The 17,445-nt window shown below is 52.9% G+C and overlaps 3 protein-coding genes across 3 annotated transcripts; all 3 read left to right on the top strand.

Annotated features, from left to right (window-relative positions):
* Nucleotides 1–4,109: 4,109 nt before the first annotated feature.
* QC764_409530 (uncharacterized protein) lies at nucleotides 4,110–5,411 on the top strand (the record flags this gene model as incomplete). Its single annotated transcript, XM_062947240.1, has 3 exons — nucleotides 4,110–4,161; nucleotides 4,230–4,296; nucleotides 4,371–5,411. The coding sequence occupies exons 1-3, from the start codon at nucleotides 4,115–4,117 to the stop codon at nucleotides 5,409–5,411; spliced, it is 1,155 nt and encodes a 384-aa protein (XP_062800426.1). The 5' UTR covers nucleotides 4,110–4,114.
* A 2,107-nt stretch (nucleotides 5,412–7,518) lies between these two features.
* On the top strand, nucleotides 7,519–14,027 carry QC764_409540 (uncharacterized protein). Its single transcript, XM_062947241.1, has 2 exons — nucleotides 7,519–13,237; nucleotides 13,292–14,027. The coding sequence occupies exons 1-2, from the start codon at nucleotides 9,029–9,031 to the stop codon at nucleotides 13,634–13,636; spliced, it is 4,554 nt and encodes a 1,517-aa protein (XP_062800425.1). The 5' UTR covers nucleotides 7,519–9,028; the 3' UTR covers nucleotides 13,637–14,027.
* A 2,294-nt stretch (nucleotides 14,028–16,321) lies between these two features.
* QC764_409550 (uncharacterized protein) lies at nucleotides 16,322–17,234 on the top strand (the record flags this gene model as incomplete). Its single annotated transcript, XM_062947242.1, has 4 exons — nucleotides 16,322–16,334; nucleotides 16,544–16,792; nucleotides 16,853–16,930; nucleotides 16,993–17,234. The coding sequence occupies 4 exons, from the start codon at nucleotides 16,322–16,324 to the stop codon at nucleotides 17,232–17,234; spliced, it is 582 nt and encodes a 193-aa protein (XP_062800424.1).
* Between the last annotated feature and the right edge of the window lie 211 nt (nucleotides 17,235–17,445).

The following is a 17,445-nucleotide window of genomic DNA, read 5'->3' as shown; positions in this document are numbered from 1 at the left end:
ACGCCTGGGCGCGTTCTTGGTGCGCGGGGTTTGCCTTTCCCCAGTGGTGATGGCTTCTGAACATGGCCAGCGTCACTCGTCGAGTGTTGCCCTGCAGGTGGTGTTGGTGCCAGGCATTAGAGCATGGAGCTCTCCGAGCTTGCCTGGTGGTGGGAGACGGTCGGACTAAGCCGATTGCCAGTGTTGGTGATTGGTAGGTATGTCGGTGAGAGAAAGATTATTGGTCGACAGCCCTGCAGCTCAAGCGAGTATCGGGCGCTGAACTTCTATCAATGACCCCTCATCCTGATTTTACACACGCTTTCATTCTTTCTTTATCACCCCCACGCCCCGAGCCTCCCACGTTCGTTTTGAATGTGGGCAGACCTCCATAGGCAGCACCGCCATGTCATGGACGAGCCTCGATGGCTCTTTCTCGGTATTAGATGGGTATGCTTGGCTTGGGCTGGTCGCATGTCGCAATGGGGGTCACATGTGAGGCCCGGCCTCGCCGTCTGCTGTGTGAGAAGATGATAGGGGCAGCGTCGTTTGGCGGTCGGTGATGGACTGGCTTCCGTGGTGCGGTCGAGGTCAGCCAGCTCCTTCAAGCATGTGTCCTACATCGGCAGGAGCTGAGTTCAGGAGATGCTGCAAGATGCCGACTTGGCTAGAACCCTGGTGACATGGGGAAGCAGCCTCTTGTCGTGTGTACATGGAGGTACTTGGCCGCTGAGCCTTTGAAGATTACCCATGTTTCATGATGGCGTCGACTTGTGTGCATGCAAGATGCAGGTCAAGACGTAAGTGGAAGTCTATCTGTTTTGTCCAAGTAGCTTCTGCTCTCAATGTTCTCGCCTTCGTACACTTTTGCCCTGGCAGGATCTCGCTTTTTTGCGTTTTCCTACACCGCAGTCACTACCCCATTGACTCGGCTGGATGCCACAGGGCATAGATGAAACATTTTGACCCATTGCTGGGCGCCCGCGTTGAGAAGACGTTTTGCTCTTTAAGGATATTCGGGAATCAGTAGAGGTTACATTTTATTTTGCTTTCTTTTTCATGGCATTGTGTGCATCACCGGGCATGGAAGAGGATGGGTACGAGAAAGGAAGTTGGAGAGCGTTTGCATCCCCCACACTTCGTTAGTTTTGTCTGCAGGAGGCTGCAGGGTATGACGAGGAGGTTATCCAGTTGCCCTGGGAGCTGTCCCACACCCTCGGCCGATCCAGTGTGGGATAGTTTTCCGAGTGCCTTTGCGACAGGGGTGTCACGGAAGACTCCTGCGACGCTGTTGAAGCTCTGACCCCATCGGAGAGGAGCGGCTGTGATAGCTACTCGTCGAGGAAGGGCTCTGGATGTCGGATATGACCGTCAGCGATGTTGTGGCAGACGGGGAAACTTGAACAAAAGGGGAAAGTCGTTGCTATCACAGAAAGCTTAACCAAAAAGCAGGCGGAACCGGCACGCATGTATCACTCTGCAGACGGCCGACGTCAACGATCGGAAACGCAACGGTTTCTGGTTGGCAGGTTGGGATGGTAGAGCTTGTTGTTTAACCCCCTTATGCTTGGGGATATGCGAAGGCGGAATTCGTAACGTTCAGGTAGGTTGGGTAGCAGTAGCGGTAGGCCATATGTAGCACACATCACAATCGCAAGATAAGCAGCAAGACAATCCTGTCGGTTTTGTATATGTTGCACAGGATGGATACCCCGCGCAGTTGTGACAGCCATCTGGGACAGATACGCGACGCTTGTTGACGTCGCACAGCTGCATGTGTGTGTGTGTGTGTGTGTGAAGTGCGGTTGTGTTGGATGCGAAGCTTGTGTATACATGAACAACGTCGTTCGAGGGGCAAGCTGACGGAGGGGAGCTGGCGTCATGTGTGCGAGGGCGATGCACATGGTTCAAGTCCGACGTTCGATTTGCTAGCAAGAGAAAAAGCTGGTAGGTAATAATCCAAGAGGAACTGATGACCTCTGTGTCTGTGGACTGGACCCGATGCAGTGGGAGAGACAGAGAGGGTGGTGGGGGGGAGGAGGGGTGGGGAGGGGGGAAGCTTTTGAGGGTTGCGTTGCTGTGTTGGACAACAGCTGTTGGTGGTTCGTTCTCTTTTGGTTTTGTATGTCTTTTTGACTTGGAGCTTGGTACCAAGTGGATGATGGCTTGAGTTTGCTCCAGACAAGTACCCAGTACCTTACAATGAGTACCCTTTTTTTTTTTCGTTTTGGGCCATTATGCGTGTGTGCCTCTATGTGTGTATGTGTGTGGGCATGCTACTTTTTGCTTTTTCTTATGGAGAGGGTTGACTGGCTTATGGGTTGGAAAGAAATTCGGGGTCCTTCAGGCCGAGGCGGCGAGGATGGGGAGTACACGTTGTTTTACTATATGGGATGGTGATGAAGGTGTTATTTCCGGTGATGATGGGCGGGGGGATATAACTTTTTGTTTGCATGGGAGGGAGGTTGACCTGGTGGGTGAGAAGACAATGTTTGGGTGGTTGTTGTTGTTGTTGTTGTTTGTTGTTTCTGATGTTGTTTTTGCCGATGTTATAGATGATACACAGATATATATATATATGATTGTATAAGTAGAGGTCGTCCTCGCCCTGCCCAGACATCGCCAAGCCGGGCATCTAAGGGGACTGCCGCTCGCACAGTTGAGGAAAAAAGAATGGAAACTTTTTTTACGGACCGGTTCTTTCTCCACGATGCTGGCCGCGTTCGGCACCGGTTCCGTTGGGTTGGTTCGCATCATCCATCCCATCCTATCCATTGTTTGTTCGTGTGTGTGTGTGTGTGCGTGTGTGTGTGTTGCTGACCTCCCTCCTCTCCCCCCCCACTTTTTCCCTTCAAACTTCCCCGCAGTTCTCCCTCGGAGGGAAAGCAGTTTTCTTGGCGATGAACCGAACCGCGGTTTCTCCACACCACCACTTTAGTGACGCCATTCACGCCAACCACACCACACCTTTCTCTCTCCTTTCCCAACGACCGACTGACTGCTGCCCTCCATCCCATCTTGTATGCGGAGTTTTGCGTGACGTGATCAATCAGCATCTGTTTTGTTTTCGCCGCTGGTGGTCAAGGGTTGATTGATGCTCATTGCTTTTTTTCTTCCTCCTGTTTTGCTTCTGACCACTAAATTTCCGAAGAGAGGGAAGCGGGTCTAAACTCCAATCGGCGACCGATCAACTACTACACCGAGACTTGTGGGAGAGACGTGGGGGATTGGATTGGATTGGGACGCTTATACAAGGCTAAGGGTAGCCACAAACCACCGAGGGTTTGAAAGACGTCGGTTTACGAAGGAGCAAGGGTTTTAATTCCGCGAGCGAGCGAGAGGTGTGAGGTTGTCAGAAATCAGATTACGGAGAGGAAATCATTGAGGGAGTCCCGGTCAAGAAAGTTTGGGGGATTAAGAGAGCCGGGGTTGGGAGAGTTTTTGGTTTGCGGACGGGCGAGAGATACATGGGCCGGCTTCTTTGAGGCAAAGGGTTTCTACAAACGGGACCATCATACTGCAGAACGAGGCGGGCTATCCCGGCAAGTGTTCCCGGTTGACTACACTTACTTGACACAGCTTGGGTTGGTAAAAACAACACCAAGGCCAGTCAGCAGTAAGGACAAGAAGGACGGTGTCAGCAACAAAACACAGAGAATTAGTCTCACAGAGAATTGAGTACAACACGCACTTCGGGTCTAACGGCAGCGCATATTACGAGGTGAGGGATAAACCACCCTCATCATCAACAACAACAACAGCAGCAGCAAAATCCTGTTCGGAAAATCAGGTTTTCGACAGTAGGGCAAAAACCAACGACAGCAACAGTTCGGGAAGCTTTTCCTTTTACGGGTTTCTCTGCTGAAAGGGAAGTAAGGGGCTGTTGACCTGAAGAGAACCGACAGACGGGAAAGGGTATACACGGCTGAACGGCAAAGGGAACACCAAAGGCAATACGCCGGGATTCCCGTTGGTTATACAGCAGACAGGGAAAGAAGAGGTAGGGTCAGGAGAGAGGGGGTTACATACATACTGTTCGGGAGTGAAGAGAGATAAGGCGGGCTTTGGGTTGTTGCACGGCAGTATTTTGCATTTCCGAGGTCGTTATTGGTTTTTTTTGGAGTGAGGGAGGATAATGAGTGGGCTATATCGTGCTCCGAAGGCGGGGGAGGATCCGGATAGGTGAGTTCCCTGGGGGAAGATCAGGGTTGAAAGGTGAGGGAGGTAAGCTGACCGTGTGCTGGGAATAGGTCAGTGAATGTTGTTTTTGTTGGGGCTGGTGCAGTTGGTTGTTTTTATGCTTCGAGGTTGCATCATGTGAGTTTTTTTTTTTTTTTGGTTGTCTTCATATGAGAGAGAGGGGTGTTGTTTACTGATGATTGCGGGGAAAGCCTGATCATAATATTCACGTGTCTCTTATCGCACGCTCAAACTACCGCGCCTTGGAGGAGTCGGGGGTCAAGCTCCAGACTCACACGTTTGGGGATTACACCTTTCGTCCTGCGGCTGTTTACCCTTCACCGGATGCTGCGTCCAAGGGAGCAGTGAAGCAGTGGGACTACATCATCGTCACGACGAAGGCCCTCCCAGATGTGTCAGACGACTCGGCGCTTATTGCCCCATTGGTGTCGGAGGGGTCGTGTATAGTCCTCATCCAAAACGGGGTCGGGGTGGAGGAGCCGTATCGACTGCGCTTTCCTGCCAACCCGATTGTGTCTGGGGTGACTGTCATCTCGGCGGAGCAGATCTCCCCTGGGGTGATCCGGCAGAACCGCTGGACACGCCTTCACCTTGGGCCGTATTCTGATAGTGCGAACTCGACTAGCGACAGCGTCGAAACGGGAGACGGCACAACGGGGGCTTTGGTGCCCCCTTCCCCGACCCCAACCCCGGATTCTGACTCTGACTCTTTGAACGAGACTCTCCTCTCTGTCGGCCTGGATCACTGCGACAGGCTGGGCCACTATTGGACTGCTTTTGGCTCGATTCCTGACATTACCGTGTCGAGTGAGATCGACCTGCAACTCATCCGCTGGCACAAGCTGACCATCAACGCGGCGTTCAACCCGTCGTCTGTCTTGTCGGGCGGGTTGGGGAACGCGGATATGGTGCGGGATCCGGAGCTGAGGCGGCATTTGTACGGGGTGATGAAGGAGATTTGGGACGCGGCGCCGAAGATACTTGGGAGGGGGTTTCCGGGGGAGCTGGCGGGGCCGGAGAAGATATTGAAGAGCACGGAGAGGAATGTGGGGAGCAAGCCGAGCATGTTGCTTGACTGGGAGGCGGGGAGGCGGATGGAGCTGGAGGTTATATTGGGGAATCCGGTCAGGTTGGGGAGGCGGAGGGGGGTGGAGTTGAGAAGGATGGGAACGCTTTATGCTTTGTTGAGGAGTATGCAGGCGGTGAGAGAGGGGAGGAAGGCAAGGTTGTGAGGGAAGGCATGTATATATATATCTATGTATATATATATATGTATTGCTGGTGATGTTGACGTTGAAGAATGAATCTTTTTTATTTTATTTTGCTGAAATAAGTTACGTGATGGGTGTGTTGACTTGACAAGTGGTTCATTGTAGGTATCTAGTTGGCAATCACATCTGTATGTGCACGAAGAGCTTCACTTGCAGGGCCCTTGTCGTCGCGATTCTCTTCATAACTCTTGCTCATACCTCGACATCTCTTGCGTGAAGTGTATTATTTCCAGACCTGACTCAACCAATGGCTTTTAGAAGCGCAAATATCTTGCCAAGCGGTCTTTGTCTGAATAAGTCCATCTCTCTTCAGCTCTCTTTTTACATCCCTCCGCTTTGTGTATGTTGTAGGGCGGGGGGCCTACATTGTGAATTGAAGATAGTACTCGGTAGATACTTGTATCGCAAGGTCCTGGGTGCCCTGGGGAGGTTTGTGAAAGATAGCTTCTGACCAAGATAGGTAGGTAGGTAGGTAGGTAGGTAGGTAGGTAGGTGTCTTGAGAGCCTTCTCGACGAACTTCCGAGGTCTGTTGATATAAATATAGATGTATATATTGTGGATGTATTACGTGTTCTTAACGCCCTTTTTCGACTCTTTCTTTTCGGCACCCTCGTTCCGAGTACTTTTGGCAGACTCCAAGTTATTATGCACAGCATTCTGGAAGACTTTTGGCATGGGACAGTAGGTGGTTTGGCTTACGATGATACAAACCGCGTGTAAAAAAGATGTTGCTGGACTCTCATCGTGGGTATCGGGAAGGTAGGTTGTTGAGGAAAGAGTTTATCATCGGGTAGTTTTATAGGTTATTGCTTTAACAACTTTGGAGACGTGGTTCAAACATAGAAACATTATTCTTGGATTTCACGGCAGCGAGGGACAGATAGTTTTGAAAGAAAAAAAGCGAAAAAAACTTTCATTTTGAACCCTGATGGGTTGAAGGTGTTTCCTGTATTTTTGTTAGTAGTAAAATGGGGGAGGGGGGACTTACCTGAAGACTAAGTGCTCTACTCAAGAGGATGCTGCTGCTTGTTTTTCCTGCTATTTTGTTAGTGGTTTGAAGGCGCGGGGGGGATGACTTACCTGGATGTTCTGTAAGTTAGATACCTATGGGTTAGTTGTCCTTGAGTTGGGTAGATCTGAATGTTAGTATTGCATCGACCTCTCGATAAAGAGGCTGAAAACGGGGTTCCCTCAAAATCGCGGATCCGCGGAGGCGGGAGAGATCTGTTGTGTTAGCGAGATTCATATAAACTTTTTATCATCCTGGGATGTATGTCGTGTCAAACATCACGGTTAGATATTCGGAGGAGTTCTTTCGGGGTTCGGTATCGGCACGGACGATGGTGATCGGTTTGATATCGGTGTGGTGTTCCTGGAAGATGCCTGACCTTGGTCAGTAAATGGTTAGCAGTGCTCGGCTTGACATTGACATGACAGGCTCTTCATGTAAGACCTTGAAGTTAATGCATGGGTTTGAAGAAGAGGGTACGTAAGGCTTCGAAGCCAAGACGTGAGCTCAGATATTGGAAATTGGGGGATTACATGATGGAATGAGAGAATGCCTGTCAATCCAGTGATGTGTAGTAAGGATCGAGTCACAGAGAGAGTGCCGCGGCGCGGCGTATATACTCCCTTGGAAATCAAAGAAGAGATCGGATGGCAGAGGCCCCGGGGCTGTGTTGTTCACATGTCACAAAGGGCATTGTCTCGATATATGGCCAAGTTTGAGATGAATGCTACTGTTAGAGTCCTTGTTCCCATCGAAGACATTATATGCCGAGAATAGAGGCGGCATCTGACAAAGAAATTGGTGTCCGATCAAGCCCCTGTCTTGACAGATCTTGGGCTGTTAATGCCAGATCTAACCATCGCCGCTTGGCCGTGCTCAGCTTAGCTCCGGGGTCGAGATTACGTTTTGAGCTGCAAGTGAGGCCCATCGAGAGGCCTCGTTGCAGAAAGAAAAATGCTTGTCAGGTTCAGACGAACGGGATAATCCGTTATGCCCGAGACACCACTGAAGAATTGCTCCTCTCTGCCCCTCCATGTGCCCCTCATCACCTCCCAATAGCCTCAACCAGCCATCCCTGTGTAGCCCGGAGCATCTTGTCCACATCCCCTGTGATTGGCTGAAGGGCGAGCAGCCATGCTACGTCATGCGTCTCGGTTCTGTGTGCTAGGAAATGACGTCAATGTCAGGTAATAAATCCCTAGAGGGATGAGGATAGAGAGAGGGAGGAAGGTATTGAGGTTTCGGGGCAACTTTCTCAGGGTCTCGGGGCTGGGTTTACTACCTGATATTTATGGAATCAGACACCGCCCGAGCAAACGGCTTCCTGCAGGAGTTCTGGATCAGACTGTGGAGCCGATCTTCAGCGGGGCCGATGAAACGGGCCCCGCTTGTTTCTTCTGGTAACCTGAATTGGGCGATTGGGAGCACACCGGGAGCTCCTAGGTTTTGTTGAAGCCAACAGCTTCACAGCTGTATGTAAGAAATTGGGGGGTAGATCTGGGCTGGGATGGGATGTCTCGGCAGGTACCTTACCTACTCCAAAAACCTTACCTAACTGCGCTATGATACGATGCAGGAAGCAACGCCGTTTTAACCGCACGAGGTGTGATGCTCACCCATGGGCCATGGACCACCATCCATCATCAGCTAGGCACTTCTGCGGGCTCTTGGAACGTCTTGGCGGAGACTATTCCATTTGATGGGACAGAGAGAGGGAAAAGTCCTCGGAAAAACATCCGCCACTCGGGGGTCCTCATTCATCTGTTCTTTTTGCGCTTACTTGCCACCCAGCGTGTCGACCGAGCCCCCAGTCCCCTCTCTCCCGTCGTCAAACACTCCCCTCTCCCACATCCAGCTCCCTGGGACGCACACTTGAGCGGGAGGCGCTTTCCCGGCGGGTGCCCCCTCTACACTTGTCACTAGAACTCTAGGTTCTGGCTTCAGACCAGGCCGACACCTCGACCGTCTCCATCGGTCTTTTGCACTTGCGGCACCACATCGACACGTGAATCGCACCGCCCGGCACCGCAACGAACCTGGCGATTGACAACAAACGACCATTTTGTCCCCTCTGTTCCCCCTAGTCCTCCTGTTACCATCCCACCGTCCTATATTCCCTCCTCCCACAGCCGACCTGATCAACATCCGACAGTGGCTCAACTGGCTGCAAACCGACCTTGGAACGATCAGAAAACCTACACTTACGTACTGTGCTCTCTTTTGCCCCGCCGCTCGCCCAAAGATCTGCAAAGCCAGGGGCCAAGATCAACCACACCACCCTGACCTGGTGTGCGACCCGCCTCTGCTCACCTGCCCGCCCTGTGATCAGGTTTTGACATCCATTTCTCAGAATCCCATCCCCCGTTGCTGGACCCTCTTAATTACGTCTCGTGAATTGGAGGGCCAAGGTGCTTCGCTTCGTAGGTCCCTCGGTCAAAGCTGCCATCCCGCACAACACAACTACACGACAAAACACAATCCGGTCTCGCTCGACAGGGCCACACAGCTAGAAGGAATCTGACAAATATTTTTTGGCGACGGAATAATTGATCGGGCCGTGGTGTCTTGATGTCCGAGGGGAATGATTGTATAACTCGGTCTGCCGCGGAAGCTGGTCCTAACGACGAGGCTACTAGGTCTCGCGACGACGTCTTGCCCGGCATGAATCCAAAAGGAGGTGCCCCAGAGGATGGGAAACCGACACTTGACAGAATCGCCACCGACGTGGGCGACAAAGAGGAGGTATGCACCGAGTCATCGACAACTGGAACCACCCATGTTGACACAGGCACTTCCATCCCAAGTGAGGTTACGCAGTCGCCAACGGCCATGTCGACCGCCGTGTCATCATGGAGTGCGTCTGAAGATCGCCAGCTCGGCCAGGGGACCGCTCAGGATCCCACAGATCGCGTCTTTCCCATCCGATCCGTCATCAGTGTTGGGGAGCCTGGGCCGATGGGGAGAAAGTCGACCGAGCAGGAACCGCGACGGAAGATGTCGCTTTCAGAGCCAGGACACACGCCAATCCCTCCGACCCCAGGTTTCGGCAATGGGAAACAACTGGAGCTACATTCGGAGCGTACTCCATTTGCACGGGGCCGGTTTGCAGTTGCGGCTTCGCTACCTGTGACTCCGGCAGCCGCTCCGTGGTCGCCACCTGCTCCCACTGCGCGAGAGCGTCGACAACAGACTGTGTCAGGGTCGCTCTCCAGCATTCAAGCGGACGCAGAAAGATACGGCAATCCCATGCCGCTCTCTCTGGCCGATTCATCCGACGAGGAGCAGGCTGTAACCGAAACACCGAGTCGTGCCGAGGAAACCCTATCAGAACGCAAATCCTCCATCGCCCCGTCGATTCCCGACTCGCTCTACACAACTCGCTTCACGCATGTCATGACGGACGAGGGACACGCCGTCATCACGGGGCGGGACGGGAAGCTGCAGCGGTGCGAGGATGAGCCCATTCATACCCCTGGGGCGGTCCAAGGGTTTGGCATGCTTCTGACCCTGCGTGAAGACGCCGAGGGCCGGTTGCAAGTACGGCACGTCAGTGAAAACTCACAAAAAATCATTGGGTACCGACCCCAGGAGCTGTTCGCACTCGGCGATTTTCTGGATATCCTCAGCGATGAGCAGGCCGATAATCTGCTGGACCATGTTGACTTCATTAGAGACGAGGATGCAGATCCAGCAACCAACGGTCCCGAGGTCTTCAGTCTGTCTCTCCGCCCGCCAAATCATGACAAGTCTGTCAAGCTGTGGTGTGCCATTCACACTAACCCGGCCCATCCCAATCTCATCGTGTGCGAATTTGAGTTGGACAATGACCTTCAAAATCCATTACGCCCTGTCGATGAAGACACGCTTAATCTGCCAGAGGATACACTGCAGTCGAACCCGACCTTGGAAGAGCTCACCGAGTCCACCGAGATTCTGAGCAAACCGTTGCGGGTGTTGAGGAGCGCGCGAAAGCGTAGGGGAGAGGCCGGCGCCATGCAGGTGTTCGACATTATGAGCCAAGTGCAGGAACAGCTCGCCAACGCTCCAAACCTAGAGATCTTTTTGAAAATTCTGGTGGGCATTGTCAAAGAGTTGACAGGTTTTCATCGCGTCATGATTTACCAGTTCGATTCCATGTTTAACGGCAAGGTGGTCACGGAGCTTGTCGACCCAGCACTCACCAGGGATCTGTACAAGGGACTGCATTTTCCTGCCTCTGACATTCCGAAACAGGCGCGTGAACTGTACAAGCTCAACAAAGTTCGCCTTCTCTATGATCGAGACCTCGAAACGGCCAGAATTGTGTGCCGGTCGACAGAGGACCTCGAAGTGCCCCTGGACATGACCCATTCCTATCTCCGGGCCATGTCACCAATTCATCTCAAATACCTCGCCAACATGGCTGTTCGCTCCTCCATGTCGATATCGATTAATGCCTTTGGCGACCTGTGGGGGCTGATTGCCTGCCACTCGTATGGCCCCAAGGGCATGCGAGTCTCGTTTCCCATCAGGAAGATGTGCCGGCTGGTCGGCGACACAGTTTCGCGCAACATTGAACGCCTCTCCTACGCATCGCGTCTGCAAGCTCGCAAACTGATCAACACCGTGCCCACCGAACACAACCCGTCGGGCTACATCATTGCCTCCTCCGACGACTTGCTCAAGCTCTTCGATGCCGATTTTGGAATGCTTTCTATTCGAGAAGAGACCAAGATTCTAGGAAAGGTTGAGCATTCTCAAGAGGCCCTGGCAATGCTCGAGTATCTCCGGCTTCGGAAATTCACCTCCGTCCTCACCACGCAAGACGTCAAGGTTGACTTTCCCGATTTGCATTACCCGCCCGGGTTTCAGGTCATCGCTGGCCTGCTATACGTCCCCTTGAGCGTCGGCGGCAATGATTTCATCGTTTTCTTCCGCAGGGGCCAGGTCAAGGAAGTCAAGTGGGCGGGAAATCCGTATGAGAAAACCTTTAAAGAAGGGACAGAGGCCTACCTCCAGCCGCGGACGAGTTTCAAGGTGTGGAACGAGACCGTGGTGGGCAAGAGCCGAGACTGGTCTGAGGAACAGGTCGAGACGGCCGCAGTGCTGTGCTTGGTCTACGGCAAGTTCATCGAGGTCTGGCGGCAGAAGGAGGCGGCGCTGCAGAGCAGCCGGCTCACAAGACTCTTGCTGGCAAACTCGGCCCACGAAGTGCGCACGCCGCTCAACGCCATCATTAACTACCTCGAGATCGCGCTGGAAGGCTCCCTGGATCAGGAAACCAGAGACAATCTGTCACGTTCCCACTCGGCGTCAAAGTCGTTGATTTATGTCATCAATGACCTGCTGGATCTCACCAAAACCGAGGAGGGCCAGGAGCTCGTCAAGGACGAGATTTTTGACCTGCCAGCCTGCGTCCGGGAAGGGACGGAGCCCTTCAAAAACGACGCCAGGCGGAAGGGCATCGAATACGAGTTCATCGAGCATCCGGGGCTCCCAAAGTTCGTGTATGGGGACCAACGTCGCGTCCGACAGGCAGTTGCCAACGTGACAGCGAATGCCGTGCAGCACACATCGGCCGGTCATGTCAGGGTCGAGCTGTACCTGGCCGAACTCCTTGAGCGTCGAGTTCGGGTCGAGATCGTGGTGCAGGACACGGGCTCGGGTATGAGCAATACCCAGCTCGATGCCTTGTTTAGAGATCTCGAACAAGTCTCTACGGATGAGGGTGACGATATGTTCAGTCCGCTCGAGGGCGCCCACGACAAGGAAAAGCCGGAAAAGGACAGAACGCTTGGGTTGGGGCTGGCAGTAGTGGCGCGTATCTTGCGAAACATGGACGGCCAACTTCGGCTCAAATCTGAGCCGGGCAAAGGATCTCGCTTTGTTATGCAGTTGCCGTTTGAGCTTCCCGAGGATGCCGCCTCGGCAGACGGGACAGCGATAGCCTCGGGTGCCCTGTCAGAGACCTCCAGAACTGGATCCGTCGCGACAGCGTCGACACCTCGACCCACTGACGGAGAGGTCATCGTCGTCAACAGGGGAAGCGGCGGATCCACCCATACCAACCAGTCGATATCAGCAAAGAAAAGCTTTGATGACTCCATAAGCACGCACAGCCACCGTAGCATAGCCAGCAAGAGCAGTGCCAAGAGTGGGATGAGCGACGCCGAACGGTTAATCGATGCTATCCAGACACCCATCACCTGGGGCGAGTTGGACCCTGAATTAGCCAAACGACGACGGAGCTCACGAGGCGCATATTACAATCCACCAGCACCAGGTACCAAAGACGGCCATGGAACACGCTCTCTGAGCCCTACAAGGCGGGTCAGGCCATCTGAACCTACTCGGTCAGGCTCTTCTCCCACCAACATCAAACAGCAGTCGCAACCTCTCACCGAACCCCCTGCCTCTCACGAAAGCCCACCGGGAGTGCGGTTCATCAACGACTCCAGGACCCCGCTGAAACCTGTACGCATACCAGACGAGTACCACGACAAGCCATCGCTGCCTCAGCAGAGCGAGACGTCGGGTATCCTCTTTGAAATACCGCCCACCCCTGACGTTCGAGAGGACACCCGGGAGGTTGCCACCTCGACGAGTGCGGGCGAGGTTGTTGCCACGCCAGGCTTGGAAGTCCTCGTTGCCGAGGACGATCCGATCAACCTCAAGGTTTTGAGGAAGCGGTTGGAAAAGGCTGGGCACAAGGTTTCCCATGCGCTGAACGGCGAAGATTGCGCGACAATGTATGGGGAGAAACCTAGAGGCTATGATGTGGTGCTCATGGATATGCAGGTAAGTTTCTCTCTCGTCTTGCCTTGGTCGCAACCCTTTGCTAATAACGAGCAGATGCCCATCGTGGACGGCCTTACTAGCACCAAGATGATCAGGACATTCGAGACATCGAGCAGCCGCCCCCAGCCCCCCGAACTGTCCGCCATTGCGCAGAACCATGGGAGAATACCAATCATTGCGGTCTCGGCGAGCTTGGTGGAGAGGGAAAAGGACACGTATGTTGATGCGGGATTTGACGGGTGGATTCTGAAGCCCATCGACTTCAAGAGGTTGGAGGAGCTGTTGAAAGGGATTGTGGATGATGGGGTGAGGGAGAGGGCGTTGTATGTGCCGGGAGAGTGGGAGAGGGGGGGCTGGTTTGCTGCGAGGAGTGGGCAGCAGGAGGCGATGGTGAATTAGGGTGTCACTACTGCGAAGAGTAGAAGGGGGAGTGGGTACTTCGTCTGGGATTGAGAAGGTTACGACTGGTGGGATCAGGGGTGTGCTCGGAAGAACGATGTTGTTTGCTGGGTGACCTGAATCATAAGACCTGCTGCCACACTTGGAGGGTAGAAGAACAACGTTTGGAACAGTCCTGGCTTTAGAGGAGGGGAGCGGGAAGCGAGGCGTTTTTTCTTTTGTGTGTGTGTGTGTGTCTGTTTCGAAGATGGGTCACAATAAAGAAGGGGGGAGGAGTTGGGAAGGATGAAATTGGATTGGGGCTGTTGCTTTTGCCCGATTCAGAAGGCTGATGATACCATTCATATATATTAGCTGATTAAAACCATAAACCTATTACCTACCTATGTGGCCGTGTCTTGTCCAAGAATCTGGGGTTAGTGAAAATTGTCGGAAGATAAAAATGCGGATGGAGTGTAGACACTTGGGCTCTTAGATGACAACTTTATGGTGTGGAAGGTGAGACTGTTGGTTACGGCTGCTGATGCTCGTTCAGTAATCCCCATCTCCCAAATATTTCCTTTTCCACTAGGACCTTAACCATATCACGTCTCTGAAGTCGTATGCTCTCCCTACCCATTGTTTTTTCCCCTCTGAAACTTTCACATCCCAACATACCGTCTTCGGTACCTCTCAGCTCCTTCCCTTCTCATCATCAGGGCACCGCAAGACAGCGGGCAAAACCCCGATTATATTTCGGCCGGCGTCAAGGTTTTTTTTTTTTTTTTTTTTTGTTCGGGGATGAGTTTTCTTTCTGTGGTGGTTGGTTTATTAGTTGAAACGTGAATGGGAAAGAGAGGTAGACTCTTTGCAGAGTCATTTCCAAGCTGCTGGGAGGTGGTGTGTGCCTGTTTGTTTGCCCCTGAGAGGGGGGTGTGATTCATTGTATTGTTGTAGGCTTGGAGGGATGCAACGAGTTGTGTCATGTTGCTAGCATAATCCATAATCAAGTATTCTTGGGGGGAGAGTAAGACGGTGAAGAGGCAATTCATCAAGGGAAGGGAATCTATGATAACCAGCAGACACGTATTTGACCTGACAGTCAGAAGGGTGACTGAGAGCTGAAGAGAATACCAGTACTCTCTCTTCTCGCGTTTGGGATCTGTCACAGCCTCCCTCCTTTTTGTACCTGTAGCAGCAAACTTCATTGAGTCCTAGAAAGTGAACTGACTGACGTATGCAGGTTGCGTGACAGCTGCAGTTCTGAACACGACAGAGAGCTACGACTTGATGTCAAGGCGGTGCGGTGCCTCCTCCTCCTCAAACAAAACATTGTCAAAGAAAAACGCGTCCCAACACGAACACGGGCGGCAATCAATTAAACTCGAAACACCACCAACCCAACCAATCCCATCGTCCCAAACCACCCCAAGGTGGGGGCGGACAAGGGGGGTTATGCTTATCCCTCACACTGGAACTTGGCTTTGGCAGCTTTGCCCCGTTTCAGAATATCAGCGGTCTGGACCACCGGCAGAAGCTGGACCCGTTCTGCAGCATCAGGACCCCGAAGGGTGCTGCTATTCATGCTTGATATATATATATATAGAGAGAGATAGAGAGAGAGAGAGAGAGAGAGAGAGAGAGAGAGAGAGAGAGAGAGAGAGAGAGAGAGAGAAAGGGAAAGGGAATATCATGTTAACCGCCCGTCATCCTAATATTTGGCAATCTAATATCACCTGCGCCAGCCGTTCAAGTTGCAGTTGCATCGAGATCGTCGCTAGCCCGTCGCATCCAAAGGCAAGGCTTCGTATTTTCGTGGGATGCATTTTGACATTTCGCTTAGGCCTTTTTTGGTACCTTTTTGTGATTCCGTCACCAGGGATTTTGTGGTTGTAATCTGCATGCTAATGAACGTTGAAGCCTTCCCTCTGACAAACCACATTTTGCATCATTGTCCACCTGGGTGTCGTGACCCTCCTGTTCAACAAAAAATATCAGTGTGTGTGCGAGAAAAAGAGAGAGAGAGAGAGAGAGAGAGAGACAGGCCATCCATGGGAACCCATGTCTACCCGATTGCGGGGAAAGTGGATTTTCCTCTTTCACAGATGTGGTGGAAGCTTTTGGCCTGTCTCAGATTGTGGCATGTGTACCACTGAACAGAGAGAACCTGAAGCTGTGAATTGGCTGTCAAACTTGTCCCCGCGCCCTGCCTTCATCAGATAGGTGCATTGGGGGGTCGGTGACACAGATCCGGGTGATTCTTCAAGGTCCTAGTAGGGAGACATACCAAAGCAGGTCCGGAACTTGATAGAACCTGACGGCCTTGTTGACGGGGGGTATCCTATTGTTGTTATATGTGTGGTGGTGGTTGTGGTTGTCTGATGAGGCGCGGCGGCGCGGGCCACGATGATCCGCTTTTTTAAGGGTCACACCCGCCTCACATAATAAACCTTGACATTACTCTCCAGCCGCCATTTTCCCCTTTTCTTCCTTCTTTCCTTCTCTTCCTCTCCTCCCAGCTTGCTGCGACCACGGAAGTTTTTCTGTTCCACTGCTTCTTCTTCTTCTTCTTCTTCTTCTCTCCTCTCTTCCACACACGAGCACGACAACGCCCCAGTCAGCTTTGCGACAACGTAGCAGCTTTCCTTCATCTTCAACAACAACTGGACCAACATCGTTAGTTGATACTCATCAACCACCGCCATCATGCCTGGAATCCGTAAGTTTCCCCATCACATTGGCTTTATCTCCTCGATCATCCATCGCGACGGCCCTGCCTGTCCCCCTCGGCCATTTTGATGCCGTTGCCTCGCGTGCAACTATGCTCGGAAGCCATGTGTCGCGTCGGACAAGGCAAGAGAAGCGAGAAGCGAGAAGCGGCTGGAAAAGAGGAATATCGTGAGCTAACCGCTTTTGGCGCATAAACAGCATTCGGCGCTCTCGACAACCTGAAGGGCAAGCTCAAGGCTGCCTTCAAGAGCCGGGCCGAGAAGAAGGCGAAGAAGGACGCTGAGAAGGCCAAGAAGGACGAGGCGGCCCCGGCGGCCCCGGCTGCTGCTACTGGTGAGAGCAGCACTGCTGCTCCCGCCGCGGCCGCTGGTACCGCTGTCACTGCTGGCACCGAGGCCACCAAGACCGAGACGGCCCCGGCGGCTGCCCCTGTTGAGACTCCGGCTGGTGAGTTGTGTCTGGTTTCGGAAGTCAGAGGAACCTTGGAAAAAAACTAACAAATGATAGCTGCTACTGAAGCTGCTACTGAAGCTGCTCCCGCTGCTGCTGCCGAGGAGAAGAAGGAGGAGGCTCCCGCCCCAGCTGGTTCGTATCTTTGACGGTAGAAAGAAAAACAAAAGTTGAGATGTGCTAACATTAAGGTTTAGCTGCCCCCGCTGCTGAGACCACCGCCGCGGCTGCTGCTCCGACAGCTGCCACCGAGCCGACCCCCGCTCCTGCTCCGGCCCCAGTCGCTGCTGAGCCGGCTCCTGCTCCCGCCGTGGAGACCCCTGCTCCCGCTCCCGCTCCCGCTGTCGAGGAGGAGAAGAAGGAGGAGGCGGCTGCTGCTCCGGCTGTCGAGGCCACTCCTGCTGCTCCTGCTGCGGCTACCACCACCACTACTGCCTAAGCGCCCCTCACCCCCCCCTTCCATAACGAAACGAACGAAGTCGACGGCATAACGAAATACCAAAATGACCATGGCTTTGGTTGCGCGGGAAGCTTGGCGATATTGAGTCGAGTTGGGGTTGAATCTGTTGTCCCTTTTTTTTCTTTTCTTTTTTTTCTCTTTTTTCTCTCTTTTTTTTTTGTGTTGCGGGGCGCTTTTGTTGCTTGGGAAA

Source organism: Podospora pseudoanserina, chromosome 4 (genome assembly GCF_035222485.1).
Source record: "Podospora pseudoanserina strain CBS 124.78 chromosome 4, whole genome shotgun sequence".
NCBI lineage: Eukaryota > Fungi > Ascomycota > Sordariomycetes > Sordariales > Podosporaceae > Podospora > Podospora pseudoanserina.
The sequence above is the reverse complement of the archived record's forward strand: the minus strand, read 5'-3'. Positions and strand labels throughout refer to the sequence as shown.

Excerpts from the sequence above, each read along its gene's own strand:
- QC764_409540 (XM_062947241.1), top strand. The coding sequence starts at position 9,029 with ATGTCCGAGGGGAATGATTGTATAACTCGGTCTGCCGCGGAAGCTGGT. Across the intron at positions 13,238-13,291 it reads TGGTGCTCATGGATATGCAG|ATGCCCATCGTGGACGGCCT; the intron begins GTAAGTTTCTCT and ends AATAACGAGCAG.